At 41.1% G+C, this 17,803-nt stretch overlaps 1 protein-coding gene across 1 annotated transcript; it reads left to right on the top strand.

Annotated features, from left to right (window-relative positions):
• The first annotated feature begins 9,505 nt into the window (after positions 1-9,505).
• On the top strand, positions 9,506-17,542 carry TNIP2 (TNFAIP3 interacting protein 2). The gene is made up of 6 exons (XM_021550686.4): positions 9,506-10,023; positions 12,082-12,387; positions 14,098-14,181; positions 14,719-15,000; positions 15,373-15,492; positions 15,991-17,542. Exons 1-6 carry the CDS (start codon positions 9,574-9,576, stop codon positions 16,270-16,272), a joined length of 1,524 nt encoding a protein of 507 aa, XP_021406361.2. The 5' UTR covers positions 9,506-9,573; the 3' UTR covers positions 16,273-17,542.
• The last annotated feature ends 261 nt before the right edge of the window (positions 17,543-17,803 follow it).

The raw sequence follows: 17,803 nt of genomic DNA, 5'->3' as shown, positions 1-17,803 counted from the left end.
CACAACAAGCAGGGACAGCACTCCTCTGTTCCATGCAAAAGCATCTTTTTCCAGCAGGGCACAAGACTCCAACTGCTTCCCAACCGAGCAGCCAGGAAAGCCCTTTCCTCACCATGGTTCTCTCACAATGCACAGGAAGGTCAGATTCTCAATTCCATTTGCCTCTGCCTGAGGGAATCAGAGCCCTCTTGGGTAGCAATCCCTGTGAAGGCTGCTGCAGGAATAAACACAGTGATCACCCTGGGGATAACAGCACTTTGAATGTCTTGTGCCCTGTCAGAGCTACACAAACTTGATGTGACAGGTATCACAGCTGCCTTCTGGCAAAGCCATCCTGTAGCTGTTAGGCAGAGATGCTGGGAAATTTTCAAGGTGCTGCTCTGGCAGAGACTTGTTCCATTTGGCTTATATTGCTGTGCAGGAGATGTATGTCTGAGAATATTGCTGAGGTTGGAGATGTTATTAATAAATATGAGAAAAAGAGAAGCTGTGTAATCTTCTAGTATAGATTGACATTAATTGATGGGTAAACCTGGGAAAGACAAATTTTGTTTTCTGAGTATTATAAGCATAATTTTCTCTATTAGCAGGTTATGAACAAATTCTAACACTATTATTATCAGACATTACATCTTGAAAACTGCCTATTCTTTTCCAAAATGTTTTTAGTGTTTTTAGCTCAAAGATTCTGTGCTTCTTCAGCTCATAATATTTTGATATTATATGCAGCTCTGAGCAAACCTCTTGGGATCTTGTTGCTTCTGATGCCTTGAGAGGCTACCCAGAACAGAGGCTCTTAGACAATGTTAAAGGAATAAATATGTATTTATTAAAAGGCCTTCCAAGGATACACCTTGGACAGCACAAGAGCCAGGCTGTGGCTCCATCCAATATGGATCCCGGGTCACAAGTTTTCACACTTTTATAAGGTTTGGTCCTTTCACATATTGGGGTTAAATGTCCAATTACAGCTTCAGTTAATGAAGTCCTATCCTCTGAAATTGCTCTCCTCAATTCACTGTTTGTACTTTTTGGGCCTGAACCTGCAATGGTGTCCTTGGTTCTCGGGCTGGAAAAGGATTGTTTTGTCTGACTAAACTGTGAAGAGAACTTGCTAACACTTTACATGAAGTTCAGAGTCACACACTAATGCAGTACAGAATCTGGAAAATATGAAAGCTAAAATTTAAGGCATCACTTCAGGTCTCCTCATTCCAAAACAGAGAAAAAAAAATTATTTGCCTGATTTCATTCTATTAAATGAAAACCACAAGAGCCATGTAAATGCTATAAAATATCGGTGTCTTCCCCACCTCTGTTTGGGGTAACATTTGCTGTACTGGCTGTGGTTGGGATGGAGCTAAATTTCGTAACAGCAGCCTGACCAATGCTGTGTTTGAATCTGAGCCCAAAGCAGTGCTGGTAGCAGAGCAGTGCTTTAGCTATTGCTGAACAGGGCTTGCACAGCCTCAAGAGAAGGCTGAGGTGGGCAGGACAGCTGCCCCCAGTGACCCAAGAGATCTTCTGTGTCACTGAGCATCATGCTCAGCAGTCAAACGGGGGGGTGGTGGTGTGTCAGAACAAGCCATTGCTCAGAGGCTGTCTGGCCATTGGCTGTGGGTGGGAGGTGGTGAGTGATGCCTTCGCATCAGTTGTTTGGTTTCTTTTTCTTTTCTCTGTTACTAAGCTCTCCTTACCTCAGCACACAAGTTTTGCATGCATTTGCCCCTCTGAATCTCTCCCCCACCCTGCTGGGGGGTTCTCACCTGCCAGCTGGGATTCACCCATCACACTCCTCTAGTATCTCTGGAAAGAAATAATGCCCAAAGCATGGCTTTCTTCTCAACAGCTAATCAATCATTTGGCTACTCTCACTATCACAAGTGAACTCCTCTACTCCACTTCCTTTAAGTTTACAAGAAACCCATAATTTTGCCTACAGGAAAGAACCATGAGCCAAGATTCAGACTCATTATCTGGCAAATTCATAGCTTTTCTTTCATTCTGAGACACTTCCTGCATAGCTCACAGGAAATAAGAGATGAGGGTGATTATGTTTCATTATTTTTAAAGCTGTTGGGTCAGCTAATGGCCACACCATCATGTCAGAAATCTGATTTAAAAAAAAAAAAATACAAGATGTTGTTTTATTTCTAAGGCCCAGTAATGTTGGTGCAAATGTGATATACAGATAGAATAGAAGCAAAGTTTGTAGGGAAAGACAGACCAACTGATCTGAGGAAGTAGAGATGATTCAAGAGGTCTTTGTTATTTTTCCAGGTACAGCAGAGGATCCAACAAAAACACTCATCCTCCAAATCTTCTCTTATAGCAACACCTATAAATTTTTTAAATATGTAATTTTAGTAAATACAATATTACGACAATATTATAATGTGCTCTCGGAAAAAAGGGAGTATTTCCAAAGTTGCTTACATGAAAATTGTGACTTTGGTGGAAATCCTTGAAGTTCAAACCCACTGTTTCTGAAAACAGTCCTTTTAAAGGTGTCTATGTGTCTGCACACCCTGAAACTGGAACATCACAATTATACTAAATCTGACTTACTAACCCCCAAGTGAGCCACTATATAGAGTATTCCAGTGTAGAAAACATTTCTTATTTTATTTATGCAAGGCCTAACAGAATTAACTTTCTCACAGTGGACTTCCAAGAATTTCAGTTATAAACAGACAAGTATGTTAATTAAAAGGTCATAATGGGTCATTCTGTTGAACCAGTTTGAAGTCATTAACTTTGAGGTTTTCTCTAAAAATTAAGTAAGGATAAGCCCAGACTGATGTGATCTTCATTCCATAGACCAAAGACTTAATATTCTGCAGCATTTTTGTCTTTAAGGCATCTACAGCAATGTCACTATTGTCGGTACTGGAAGATTCACATGGCAAAGCAAATTAAGCTCTTACAAAACTTACTCAAGTCAAACAGCAAACTCAAGGGAAGAGACAGCAGAAATCAGTGTCAATCAATTCTTAAACTCACTCCATTAGATGGTGGCCTCTCTATTTGTTCAGTTAAATATATTAGTAGCTCTCATCAGAAACTTAAATAAAAACCATGCATCTAGAATCCCCTGTAGTATTTCCTCCATAGCTTAGGGCTAGAAGATAGTAAAGGTTTTGCCAATCAGCCATCTACCCTAAAATGTACATTAACCCAATAACAATTATAATACATTGCATAAATTTAAAACAATTAATTGGAAAAATCATTTAATGTAGAGCTGGAAAGATTTATTCCTGAAGACATAGGCATATTTCACTGTACCATAAGTTCCTATGCTACCAGGTAGCTGAGACACATTCAGCCATGAAAACAGCTACAGTGGATTTTTTTTTTTTCCAGGAATTATCACTTTGAAGAAATACATTATTTTTTCTTGTGGTTTCCTGATTCTACGTTCTACAATCCATACCTACTTGCGTGTCCACATTAAACTAATTTATCGTGCTAAGGCTGAGAAGATACTGGCATGCAGGCTCCTCAAAAATACTATTTTTCCAGATTCCATTAATTCTGTTTGAGAGCAGAAAGTGTCAAAATGCTTGTCTGCTCAAGCATAACCAGTGACTGAGAGTGTGCTTACTCTGGCTTATAACAAAACACACTTGAACAAGAGCTGAAGTTTTCAGTAGCTGGTATCTACATGGCATTAGTTCTTCACTTCAGTCTGAAAAGCACTACATTAATGACTTGAATTTAAAACTCTGCTGAAAACTGCTTTTCCCTTTCCTGCCAGGATGATTGATGGATTTTCTGCTTTACAGATGGAGCCCCAGAGGAACATAACTGCTGTTTCTTGCCTCTGAACTGGACATTAATCAGAATTTTAGGAAATGTTGCTATTTTGGTGAAAGAAGAATGAATGGTGTGGTAAGGACACTTCTACTTTCTAGTTCTAATTACTTAATTCTTCCCAACAATTCTTCCATATTATAGTTCTGAAACTATTTCATCACCTAGTACCAAGGACATTCTAAGAAATATCCAAAGTTTCTTTTTCCTGATTTAGAATTCTAGTAGAATTTAATTCCTACGTAACTATGATTTCTTTTGAGGTTCACAATAGTCTTAGGAAAACCTTTCCCTGTTATCCTTTAAAACAAACCTTTAAAATGAGACATTTAAATCAGAATTTTATCTAACCAAACTCTATAAGTCTGTTTGCTAAAAAGAACAAACTAAAGATCAAAAATGTTGAAACTGGTTTTGCTCTAGTTAGAATGAGTGGTCTTGATCAGAAACATCATGGACACCACTTTAGGAAGTTTCATTACATAATATTAATTCATTACATAATATTAACATATGAAACAAATCTGCAAACAGCTAAGTTTTTACCTGAAAACCTTTTGTTTTCAGTCTTGCAAGTGAATGCCAAGTACTTATTCAGAATTAATAATTTTTTCCCCTCAGTTTAAAATTGGCTGGCCTTTGAGGAAGGCTGAATAACAGAAATCAGAAAACTCACAATACTCTATATTAATCAAAGCAGAAAATCCATTTAATATATACAGAATCCACAAAAAGTCTGTAATATGGATCATATATTAAGAGTTAGGAAAGTATTTCCTGCAACACACACAAAAAAATTGTCTGCAGTATTTCAAATCATCAGATTTAGGAAAAGGTGTCCTATGACAACTACAAGCCAACATATCCTGTACTCCTCAACAGGAATAAATAGATGTGGGCAAACCCTAAGGTTTTATCCAGAACAAGCTCAAAGAAGAAACTTGCTTCTAAATAGGAGTGACCTAAGCCTGTAAGGAGAAAGCCTCCACTTGCTGAACACTTACATGCACCAGAAGCTTTTTATGTTCTTGTGAATAGAATCACAGCTCAAAAATCAGTGACATCATGATAAGGTTTTCTAAAGGAACAAGGAAACTGCTTGAACTTCTTGGATGCAGGGGCAGCATCAGCACTGCAAGAAATTCCAGTCTGCAAGGTCAGACTGAGGCAACTGGTACTGCTGTGCCATGAGCACACCAAAGAGAAACTGCAGAAGTGAGACAATGCAGGGGAAGCCAAAGCAGGGTCTGAAATACTGAACATACAGCCAGTAAGCACAGGAGGGTGAACTGCAGCAAAGACCCAAAGCATTGAGGAAAAACAAAGCATAGCAGAAAGCTCTTGCCCTGACATGGACACAAACAGATCAAGGACTTGTGACAGACCCAGACAAGAGTGTATCCAGCTTAGCCACTGACACCCTTATGGTGAGACTGAACCACCTTAGTCCACAGAAATATGAAAGAAATTCCTTTTAGAGAAAAGTGCTGGGACTGCTATGGATTTGACCAATGTCTTTGTATGGCTCATCCTGGTTATTTCAGCCTTACTTTGATTAAGAACAGGGCCCTGGGACTCTGCCCTTTGCATCAAAACACTTTTGGTTTTTACATCCTCCAAAAAGGCAAACTATGCAAAAACCAAAAACAAAACAACAACAACCCAAACAAAACAAACTAACAAAAACCCCACACCAAAAAAATACCTAAACAAAAAACCCCCAAAAAACAACAACAAAAAACCCCCACCAAAACCATCAGCACCACCACCATACCAACAAAGCAGGGAAAAATCTTACATTAGAAATAAATAGACCCCACTCTATTTTCCCTAGCTAAAGTAAATATTTTGATGTGTGTAAACAGAAACCAAGACTGAAAAAGTAATGTTTTGTTCCAAGTCAGAGCCTCAGTGCAGAGAGATGGCCACATATGTATATCACAGCAATGAGTTCATCCAGTTTTGGGAATCCTGGCAGCCCTCTGGCCAACCTCTCAGTGAGTTTGTCATTCCAGCAGTAAAATATGTCGAACATTGTCTCATCAGAACATCCAACACAGTGATGTATAGAGAGGATGTTTAGTCCTGCCCATGGAAGAAGTACAAACATGCCTGCAGCTCATAATTATTGTTGATCTATGAGTCACAAAAGCACCAACATTTCAGTTGTTTAGCATGAAAATCAGATTTTTGGTCACACACAGAGCTCTCTGGCAGCATCTTATGTAGCAGGGAGTATATCAGATTATTTTGCAGGTTATTTTTCCCCCTCTTGCACTGCATGATCTACAGCAAAGGAATTTATTGGTGGGTTATTTTCAGCCTACAGCAGCCAGAGAATCACATATTAATTTCTAATAAGCTCTGTTTAGGTAAATTACCTCAAGACAATTCTAACTCTTTTTAAGTATCATTATGTCACAACTTACCCTCCAGGACAATTAGTGGTAACTTAAGACAATAGGGTAAACCACAGCTTGATTGGCTGAATGACATCTAGAGTTCACAAGTAAAAAATTACGATTTCTTACAAATTGAGCAGAGGTCACTATTTATAAAATGGCAGGACCCCTCCATTATGTTGTATACTCTTGTCCACGGATAATTACTCTTTTAAATACAAACGACTCACAAGACTTTCACCAATGCTACAGAAATAGAACTACTACATTTAGATGAATTATCCTTACCCCAAACACATAACTCATGCTTAAAAATTAAAATTGAAATATATGTACATTTATGAACCTTTAATTAATCATACTGTTCACCGTTTTTATTTTCTGCTTTCCTAGAAGCAACTTCACCTTTTGTTTCTAGGCAGTATCTAATCCCTTTTTTTCACGCATCTCACACATTATAATAAGTTGTGATGTGCACATAATTACTCATTCAAAACAGCTTTGTTAAGAGTTCTTTAACAAAATCTGAGGTTAAATTTTTCCCATATGGGTTTAATCACATCTATCCTGTAACACCCTACTGAGAAAAAGTTAAAGTGAACTTCACCTTATATTTAATGTTGAAACCAGTACAGTATGGAAAATAAAGTTTTTTTTCTTTATATTGTCATGCAGAGCATACCTGTTGTTCATACAATATTTAATAACCAATTATGATTGTGCAACCCAAAGAATAAGTGTGCCACAGCACAAACCAGCTGCTTTATCAGCAATCTGGGTAAGGGTGCAGGAAAGGCAATCCAGGAAAAGCCAGGTGCTAGAAACATGGCGAGATGTGACTCATTCTTTGGCAGCAGCTTCTTTGACTGAATTCCCAGGAATTCCTCTGCATTTCAGAAGTGACAAAAGGAAACAGTCATCGAAGGGCATTCCCAAGTACATGTGGGATTAGCTTCTTACTCAGCACTTACGTAGGTCAAATTTCCCTAAAGTCAGTGGTGTTTTCCTGGGGGAATGCTGGCTTCATCCAAGGCACCAGTAATACCAAATTTTCCATAAAATTAAGTACCATAAAATTAAGTAATGCTTAATTTTAAATAATTTACCATAAAATTAAGTAATACTTAATTGTAATATACTAACACAATACTACAGAGGTAGCTATATTATAAAGGATTCGATTTGGCTGCTAACGAAATTCCCTGATGCTTGGTCTGAGGATATCACTGCCCCATCTGCAAACATGGGATGGCCAAATTTCCTTGTAGTTTGTGAATTAATTGGCAGGAAAACAAACAATTCTCCAGTACCATGGCTTTTTCATACATTTCTACAAAATATTTTGACAGCCAGCAAAAGCAGTCTTGCTCCAAATTCTTCAGTTAGCTCTGACTGCAACACAATAATGAAAATGTAACATGAAGCCTATGTGTTTTTTTCACTTTTCTTTCTAATGTACATGAAAATGACGGGAAAAGTACAGGTATTTTAAAGCAGGAACTTTCTTCACGGCAAAATCAGCATCTTAAGGATGTAGAATACCACTCTGTACAAGTAAAAACTAAAAAATTATATTCCCTCAACTTCCACACAGATTTTTCATTGTCTTAAATCATTTGATACTTACCAAATTAGGTGAAATAGCAAATAAGCCAGGGACCTGTACCATAAACAAGTGCTTTACTCTTTTCTGTCACACAGGGGCCTCTGTGCAATAAGCTCCTATAAAATTCAGTTATATTTTTAGAAACAACTAAGCTAACAGACTGTTTTGAATTTATTACTCCCAATTCTTACTAGAATAATTAAGGTGACAAAGTAATGACTTTCCACCTCAAAAAACTTGATTAAATCACAGGATAATTCATTATAAGAGGAACTTCAGGAGGTCTTTATCCATCACCAGGGTGACTGACAGTCTCAACTTTGAAGTTCACCATCTTTTCCTTTCATCATGTTCCCATTCCTGTAAATTCTTCCACACAAATTAGTCTTTGCTCTCTTTTTATCCCGAGACCTGCCAACACAGGAGGCTGCTCTTTATCACATTGTCTAAAGTCTTTTCTTTTTGCTGCCTCCACCAGCAGCATGTGATGATTTCCACTTGCTGTATTTTAAGCACTTAGGCCAGACAAATCTCCCATGATTGTGCTGAACCTTAAGGCTGCACACACACATGGAGCTCCATGTTGTATACATTATGATACACATGCATGCACATACATACAATAAATACTATTGCAAATCATAACCAAATGTAACCTGGGACTTATTCTTGTACTGGTTTAAGGCTCTTTCCTCCCACTTGGTTCCATCAGAAAGGCGACATGGACATAACTAAACCAATCCAAAAGACGCCTTCTTTCAGTCCAGCTTTCCATAGTCTATGAGTATGTACACCAGTGTTACTCCATGACAGGGATATTCTTGATTAACAAGCTCTGTTCTATGCTGCCAATAAAAAAGTCTTCCGCCACAGGGGAAGCCGGTGGGCAGCAGCTTATTCAGTGTGAAGCAGCTGATTTTGCTCTCATCAACTCATCCTCAGAGTATACGCACTGGTTGGTGATATGGATTTTGACGAATCTGAATTTTGGATTTTGGTGTCTTCGAGGTCTTTGCTAAGGAAAGACTCGTACACCTGGCCAGGTATGCGGCATGCGAGGGGGGACGTGCTGCTCTGCCTGGGTCCGGAGCCATCCCCTCGCCAGCGATGCCGGCACAACACCAAGAGAGGACTCCCCGAGAGAAGATATTGGCGTTTCTCCTCCTGCTGCCGCCGGGGCCGCTCGGGCAGGCGGAGCGGGAGAGCGGAGAGCCCGAGGGTCGCCGCCAGCGGGGAAAGTCCCGCTCCGAGCCGGGAATTCCCGCAGCGGCGCCGGGAGGACGCGGCGCTCCGGGGCTTTCGCTCCGGAGCCAGCGCCGCCCGCCAGCCCCCGGGACCCCCGGCGGGCCGGGACCCTCCTGGCCCGCGGCGCCCCCGGAGCCGCTGCCCGCGTTCCGCTCGCCCGGCCGGGATTCCCCTGCCCTCGGAGCCTCCCGCTCGCCCCCTCCCTCGCCCCCAGGTTTCTCCCCCCGCCCCCGGTGCCGGTTCTCCGGCTCGGCCCTGCCGGGGTTCCCCGGGCAGCGCTGCCCCCGGGGCCGTGTCCCGCTCTGGCCGCGGGGGAAACAGCTCCCTGCCCGCCCGGGGTTCTCCCCGGGGGCGGAGCGCCGCCCGGCCCGGCCCCGGCCGGAGAAAACAGCGGCGGCACGGGCGGGTCCTGCGAGCCCTTAAAGGGAGCGGCCGCCTCCTCCCCCGGCGGGGAAGGCGGAAGAGCGGAGCCGCTGCCTCGGTGCTGCTCCGCTGCGAGGTTTTATGCACCTGTCCGGGCTCCTGCTCGCCCTGGAGAAGGAACAGAAGGGAGCTGCCCCGGCCATGTGCTCGGTAAGCGAGGCCGGCAGCACAGACCCCTTGGTGACCCGCTTCAGGCAGGTGGAGGAGACGCTGGAGAAACTCCACCGGGAAAACAGGAGCTTGAAGAATAAAGTGCCTCGGTACAACGCGCTCTGCACCTTGTACCACGAGTCCGCGCAGCAGCTGAAGCACCTCCAGCTGCAGCTGGCGGCCAAGGAGGCGACGATCCGGGAGCTGCGGGGCAGCCTGGCCCGGCAGCGGCAGCCCGCGGCGCCGGGCGGGGATGCGGCGGCGGGCGCGGAGCCGGCCCGCTCGCTGGTGGAGAGCCTGCTGGAGCAGCTGGAGCAGGCCCGCGAGCAGCTGCGGGACAGCGAGCGGCTCTCGGCGCGGAGAGTGGAGGCGCTGAGCCAGGTAAAGCCGCGGGCGCGCAGGGAGCGGCGCAGCATCAGCGCCGCTTTCCGCGCTGCTCCCTCGGGAGCCGGGCACCGGGGCGGCTGCGGGCGGAGGGTGCGCCCGGAGCGCCCGCCGGGTGCTGCGAGCCAGCGCCGGCAGCGGGACGAGGGTTTGAGCCCCTTCGAGCGATGCCCGCTCCGGCCCCGGGGGCCCGAAACAACCGGCCCGTTTGTGTCCAAAGGGAGCGCCCCCTGCGTTCGCTTCAGAAAGGCAAACCATAAAATCTAAACCAAAAACTCAGCATCTTCATGCAGCTGTTTTCAGAAGGAGAAAGAAAAACAGTAAAAAACTAGCTGAATTTATTAGATGCAACGATTTTGTTCTCAAAGATAAGCAGCCGATGCCACGATTTTTTCCGTTAAAGTGTTGTGCTTAAAGTGCTCTTAAAAATGGAATTTGTATTGACAGTGAGGTAGCAGATTCATATTCGAAGAAGCAGCTGACAATTCTGGAGAGCTAGATTAGGGAAATCAGTGTCTTTCTTGAAAGAAAAAAACCTGAAAACTGCATCCCTTCTAATCCAGCACAAGTGCTGTTTTGGTTACTGTCATTAAGACTTCCCCAGGTTCAGTCTGAAATTCTCAAAGATTTTTAAAGTATGAAGTAATTTCAAAACTGACAGCAGTACTTAAAACTGAAACAAGCATTTTTGTCATAAGTAATCTCTTGACCTAAAGCTTATACAAAACATTTTCCATATATGACACTCACCTAAAATACATATTAAAAAGTTCATGTTTGGAAATTTGTTATAAGAGATGAGCTCACTGACACTTTGCAGACAGATGACAAACCTATGGTATCTGAACATATTTGAAAGCTGATGCTGAATATCTTTCAAGGGGAAGTTTAGCATTCAGCATGAAGCTATAGAATGTAAATGCCAGTAATAAGAACAAGTGCTGTTTATCTATATCAGATGTTAATATTCATGTCTTGAAAGAATAAAATGCTGTGCCCAATCAGAAGGCTGAAATAATTGGCACTAAATAATAACCAAATAAAGAAGATATTTGTGTGAAGCCAGAGGCCAGTGTGCTGGCAAATAGTGTTCCTAGTGATTTACAGCTCTATTAGCAGTCCTAAGAACTGGAATGATAGAGCTGGGATTGCAGCTGTCTCATGTCTGCACTGGCCTCCAGAGATCCTTGATTCTGGAGGAGCAGTGCTGCAGAGGTTTTGATAGCAGCACCTGCTGCTTCTTGAGGGTGTGTAAAAACCAGCTTGTTTGTGTACCAGGTCAGAACCAGTGCCTTTCAGGTGCATGGCACTACAGGTGGTTTGCACCAGTCACCAAGCAAACCCCTTCCTTCTCAGAACACCTGCAGAGATGTTAATGCAGTGTAGATGATCCCACAGAACTTCCAGTAGGACAAGGAGATGCAGAAACAAGGTACACAGTTGATTCCTAGGGGTGTGTCAGACCCCCTCATGTACCTGGGAGGCAGCTGTGGCCAAACTAGAGCCACTGCTGCCACATGGATTTTATTTGCTGCTGGTTTGACCTTACCTTACCATTCCCATCCTTTCCTAGGTGGGAAAGTTGCTCTGTCTTGTCCTTGTGACAGTGCCAGGCAGTGAATACACTTCACTGGATTTGATTACTTTACAGTTCCTTTTTTTTCTTTTGAGGAAAATCTCTATTATCTGGTAGTTTAGTGTACAGGACCTGTAAGTATTTTTCAGTCTCCACATTTATTATTCTTAAATTACTTTGTTTCTTGTTTTTCTTACTGCTGTATAGTCATAAAATCTTCCTGAATTTTTGCTGCTTGTTCCCCATTCTACTGATTAGAAAGTGCTTGCATGGCTGCCTGAGCAGGTCTTCATTGATTGATCCAACAATTCCAAGGTCTTGTGATCATACAGAAATGAAATTGATTTAGTCTAGTTTTTAAGTACTTTGCAATGAATACAGGAGCTATAAGGAATTACTGCAATATTGAAGTCTGAGATAGATTTTGGCTTTTGACTTTATTTTGCTCTTAGATAACTTCCCCTCCCCCCTCTGTTTAGGAAGTGCAGAAGTTGAATCAGCAGCTAGAGGAGAAAAATGGAGAGATACAGCAGATGATAAATCAGCCTCCGTATGAAAAGGAGAGAGAAATCTTACGACTGCAGAAGACTTTGGCAGAGAGGGAGAAGGCTCAGGCCACCAGTGATGTTTTGTGCCGTTCACTCACTGATGAAACTCACCAACTTCAACGCAAATTAGCATCCACAGCAGAAATGTGTCAACATCTGGCAAAATGTCTAGAAGAGAAGCAAAGAAAAGAGAAGGGGAATTCAGATGACCAGATACCTACAGAAAGATCTAATCAGGTATTTATACAGCTACTGTGTGTGTCTTTAAAGTCTTATTAGCTTCTATGATGTTAATTAGAATATAATAGTTGTAACTGGGAAATGGCCCTTAAAATAATTTCATGCAGGGTGTTAAGACTGCCATGGCAATGGTAAATAATTCTGCATATCTGAAATTTAGGATGGTAGCAGTTGTTTACCACTTCAACTTTGGCCATCTCATCAACAGAGGCTTTTTTTTGGAGAGGAGAAGAACTTGAGAGGTTTTGTCCAGCCTCAGCAATTCCATGATCACAGTTCTTCCCTCAATACACAGGAGATAGTACCTACCTTATACCACCCCTGCTTCTGTGCAGCACTAGATGGTGCTGTGATTTTGAAGCTGATCTCTCCTGATAACTTGTTTAAGTATCAAAATCACAAAACAAAGTAGAGATATTTTAAAGTAGTATTTATATTAAGAACTCTGTAACATATGGTCTTCTTGGATCAGGATTTGGCTTTGCACACATAGTACAGACCTATAGAAAGTTGGTTAGTGGAATATGAGCCAAGGTGTCTTACCTTTTTTTTTTTTTTTTTGCTCTGGGATTCCCCCTGGCCTCCTGAGTGCAGGGCAATGCTTCTCTTCAGGAGACATGTTTTTAAAAAAAAAGCTTCATAATAGCACAGTGTCAGAAATGCTACTGCAGGGCACAAAGAAACACCTGGATTTTGGTGTACTTTGCTAATGGCTGTTGAGGCTTCAGTTAAAGTTCTCAGCATGGGATAAGGGTAGATCATTGTTCTGTTTTTCCAGAAGTCCTGATGGCTGAGAGTCATTAATTAAACATTAATTAAAATGAGGTAATTCATTAAAACGCCATAAGGAAATAACATTAGTAGTGCTGCCTCTAGTAACAGATCAGAGCAGTGAGTAGGGTGCTACAGACAGTTCTCACAAAAATGAATAATTCTGACTTATGCTTTTACTGCTACACGGTGGTAATGCTGTTTTCCACATGACCACTCATCTGTGCTGTTGTGATGAACTCTGTACATACTCATGTCTGCTTTGTCAAACATCCCAAAAGTGTTTCCAACGAAAACTTACATTAAAGTTACTTGTAAGAAATATGGGTTGAGTAGATAGAAGAAAAAAGGATTTTTAAGGGACTTGAAGGATTTGGCATTATCATATCTAAAGTGTAATTGACAGACAGGAAACTTGATTGACTTTGATATATGCAATAAGAAGCTAACCTTGTACAGTGGGGACTTCCCTGTTGAAGAGGAGAAATTTCAGATGCCATTACTAGCTGATTCTAGGGAATTTTGCACAAAAGTGTTCTATATTACTCACGTACACCGGGGTTTTTTTTAAGCAGATGTCACAGCTGTAAAAAAGGTATCATTTTAGTCAATTATTTAGCAAGCAGGGTTTTTTCCCCTCAGTAATTTCTTCCTAGTACTGGCCAAAATTGACAGTAATAACAAAGCAAGATGAAGGCATATCTGTGCCTTTGTCATGTATTGTCCCACTCCAGACAAGTATTGTAAAGAATTTGTGTAGACTCTTAAATGCTGTTGTCATGAGGTCGATTTCATAGCAGTACCAAGGCTGTAAAAACCTAGATGTATGTCATTACATATTACATAAAAAAAGATTACTTGCAGTTAACAGCACAGCCAAACAGCATCTGAGATTTTTATGTTAAAGTAACACCTAACTTTATCTGAAAATTACAGCTTTTAGACAATGAAACTTCACTTCAAGCTCTTATCTGCAACTTACAAGAGGAAAACAGGATGTTAAAACAAAAAGTAGCTCATGTGAGTACTTTCATTTTGTTACAGATTAATATTTGTTAAGTATTTTGTATTAGAGTAAATTTGAAATAGATAAGGTCTGGTTAATCTAATTACATGCCAATTACAAAGCAAGATAGTTTTTCTTAGTCCTTTCAACACAGCACATAGTTTTTGTTCCCTTAGCTGAGAACAACTTACTATATAATTTCTAACATACTGGATTTTTGTTGTTAAAAATGCAGTGCAGAAGAAAATTTTCATGGTTCTTCCATGGATCAATATTCCACCCCAGAAGAACAGCACTAGGCCCATTAGACCCTTCCCTTTCCACATTATTTAATATTGTCCCTTTGGACTGGGAGATGGGAAGGCTGCCCATGAAGAGGCTGCACAATCATCTCCTGCTCTCCTGTACAGTGACTTACTCACCTCAGGGGTCGAGTCAGCATGTTACATTATCCCCTAGAGAATTTTGATCCTGCTATTGTAGACAGCCTATGAAAGCTTTGGAAGTTTGTGTCTCCCTGTTCTTCATGCCTCTGCTGGATACACTTTCAGGTGGAAGATTTAAATGCAAAATGGCAGAAGTACGATGTGAGCAGGGATGAGTACGTGAAGCGACTCCACTTGCAGCTGAAGGAGATGAAGTCACAGCTGGAGCAGCACCACGGAGGAGCTCCAGCACCAAGGAATTCTGACATGATGCACAAGGAGATATTCCGGTTAAACAAACTACTGGAAGAAAAAATGAATGAGTGCATAAAAACCAAGAGAGAACTGGAAGACATGAAGAAGGCTAGTGAAGGAGATAAAGAGCGCATACAAATGCTGGAGCAACAGGTTATTAAATTTCTTTTTCCTAGAGATGGGAATTCTTAGTTTCTTCCCAGACTACTGAAGTCCATGGGGAAAAAGGAATTTCTTTTTGGACATTTGCCTGTCTGTGCACGTTTGGCTACACAGATACTCAACAACACAGATTTAAAGGAAACTCACTACTTAAAGAACCCCATGCAGTTCTGCTGGCTTTAATACACAATCTGAAAGATCTGTAAAAGAAATACAAACACCTTTGAAATAAATACACATACGATAGGGAAGATAATACTGAGATGCTGGGAATAAGTAACAAAGGAATCATAGTCTCAGCTTTTCAATCTAACCTGCTAATACTCTAATGTATAAAATATTAACATAATCATTCTCTTTCAGGTCCTGGTTTATAAAGACGATTTCACATCTGAGAGATCAGACAGAGAACGAGCACAGAGTAAAATACAAGAACTTCAGGCAGAAGTTGCATGTCTGCAACACCAGCTAGCAAGAAGACAGGTAAGAAAGCAGCATGCTCCTTCTTTAATTTAAGCATGTCAAAGGATTTGGGACTAAAATATACTATAAAATATATTTTAAAAAATCTTAGTATTTCTAAAACAGTTTCAGCTCAAAACAGTTTCAACAGCTATCAAAAACTTAGATTGTTTCATAGTTAGTTCTGGTGGAGATGCTTCAGAGTTCAGATGTAATACCCCTTTCCCGTCCCTTTTTCTTCTACTTTTGGATCAACATAGACAGGATGAATTCTTAGAAGGCAGAGGACAGCCATGACTCTTGGCATCTTTAAATTACCACACTGGCTGTATTCTATGTTTTCTACAAACCTTCTTTACAACAATATTAATAGCACTGCAAAAACTGATTAATAATTTATTTATTATACTCCTCAGATAAATATTTGAGTGGTGTTTCAGACATGGTGATAAAAATACCACCCATTAAAAAAAGTATTTTTGTTGCATCTTTTTCAAAAGCTCTTCTTTCTCTTTCTAGGACTCAAGAGACACAAGTAGTCATTTCAGAGTTCACGCTGGTAACCAAAATCATTTGTACGTTCAGACGAATGTCGAACACCTACAAGGCAACAGCCCAGGCCAGACAGGCACGAGAAGAACAAACTCTCAGTCTGAACAAGCTTCTCCTCCTGGGGACAATGGAAACCTGGGATCTGAAGGCAGGGCACAGGGTGAACTCAGATGTCCTCATTGCATGAGGTTTTTCAGTGATGAACACAGTGATGAATTCCTCAAGCACGTTGCTGAATGTTGTCAGTGACCACAGGATGTGAGGGTGTAAGTCAATCACTACTTTTATAGACATAAAACTTGCTCTATACATGTATCTCCTACAGTCCTAAAACAGAGTAATTCAAATGGAGAGCTCTGGGGAATTAGGAGGATGTACAATACCTACCTCTTGCTTGATTTTGCCTTCTCTTCGACTGTGTGAAGGGCTTCAAGAGAAAGCAAAGTGTTTGCCTGAAGAATTATTTTTGACAGCTACAAGGAAGGCAAGTGTAATGGAGATTCTACTACAAACTAAACTGAAACCTACAGTGGTAGTTTAGCTTCAGAGTGCAGCTTGACTTTATCTGAGTCTAATTCTCTACCACAGTCTGACTGCTTGTGAAAAAACTTACTGAACTTGAAATTTTCCTCCTCTTCCAAAAAATGTAGGCTGAAGATCAGGAAGGAATATATTGGCAGAAGATAGGAAAAATCCTATTGTGCTTTATCTGGATTAAAAGTGACAGTATTTTCTTGACTCTTGAGGGTGAACTTTCAGACACCTGATCTGAAAATCCTTCTGTTTAACTGAAATCAGAGGAAGTGAAGAAAACATAAAAGGGCTGGTTATTGACTAAAACTAGCCTGCCATTTTTTGCACAGAAACAAGGTACAGGGATATTTATATTATCTGTGCCATAAGTATCTATCTTACAGATTTGTAAAGGTGTATTTGTGTAATTATTGTTTGTATTCCTATTTGACCTAAGGATTATTTTTATAATAAAAGTGATTGTGCATTTGCTTTACTACAAAAGGGGTCCAAAAATCTCTTTTGGTGTAAATATTCACATGTGCAATAGCGACTATACTAAGGGCTAATTAAATGTCAGGGTTTCACATGAGTTATTTCATTACTTTAGTGATAACCAGCTTCTCAGACTATTTTCAAATATGTTGAAAAAAAAAAATCACTCCTCATTTCTGAGTGGAAGATTGACATTTCAGAGGCACAAGAACAAATTTAACCCCCTACCGTGCCACACACATGTGACTATGTCAATGCTAACCTGAATTTTTTCTTATCCTTTCTGCACTTGAAAGAGCTTCAACAGATAGCAGGGGACTATTTTAAGAAAGAGTATCAGCAATTTAAGTGTACAAATATAAGAGTGCCACAGGTTTTTGCAGTCTTAGCTCCAGGTGAAGCTGAAATAGTTTTCTCACTGTGTCAGAGCAAGAGTTAAGGATGGAACAGAAAGTAAAGGCCTAGTGCAACCACGGCACTTCATAATTAAAGAAAACTTTGTGTAATAACACTTCTGTCTTCTGCTTTGTTTTGTGCCCTGTTCCACACTTTAAAAGAAATATGGATTTTTTTTTTTTTTTTTTTTCCTGGATATTTCCTTTTCAGGATCCTGTTGCAGCCCCAAAGGAAGATGATGGTTTATGCCACTCTTATCCTAGGTGGGATATTACCAAAAGCAGTGCCTGGGCCCTTGCATGCAGCAATGGTTACTATTAATCTCATCTACAACTGACTGCAACATTGTCATTCACTACCAGTTTGCTCTTCCCAA

This window comes from Lonchura striata, chromosome 4 (assembly GCF_050655825.1).
Source record: "Lonchura striata isolate lonStrDom1 chromosome 4, ASM5065582v1, whole genome shotgun sequence".
NCBI lineage: Eukaryota > Metazoa > Chordata > Aves > Passeriformes > Estrildidae > Lonchura > Lonchura striata.
The sequence above is the reverse complement of the archived record's forward strand: the minus strand, read 5'-3'. Positions and strand labels throughout refer to the sequence as shown.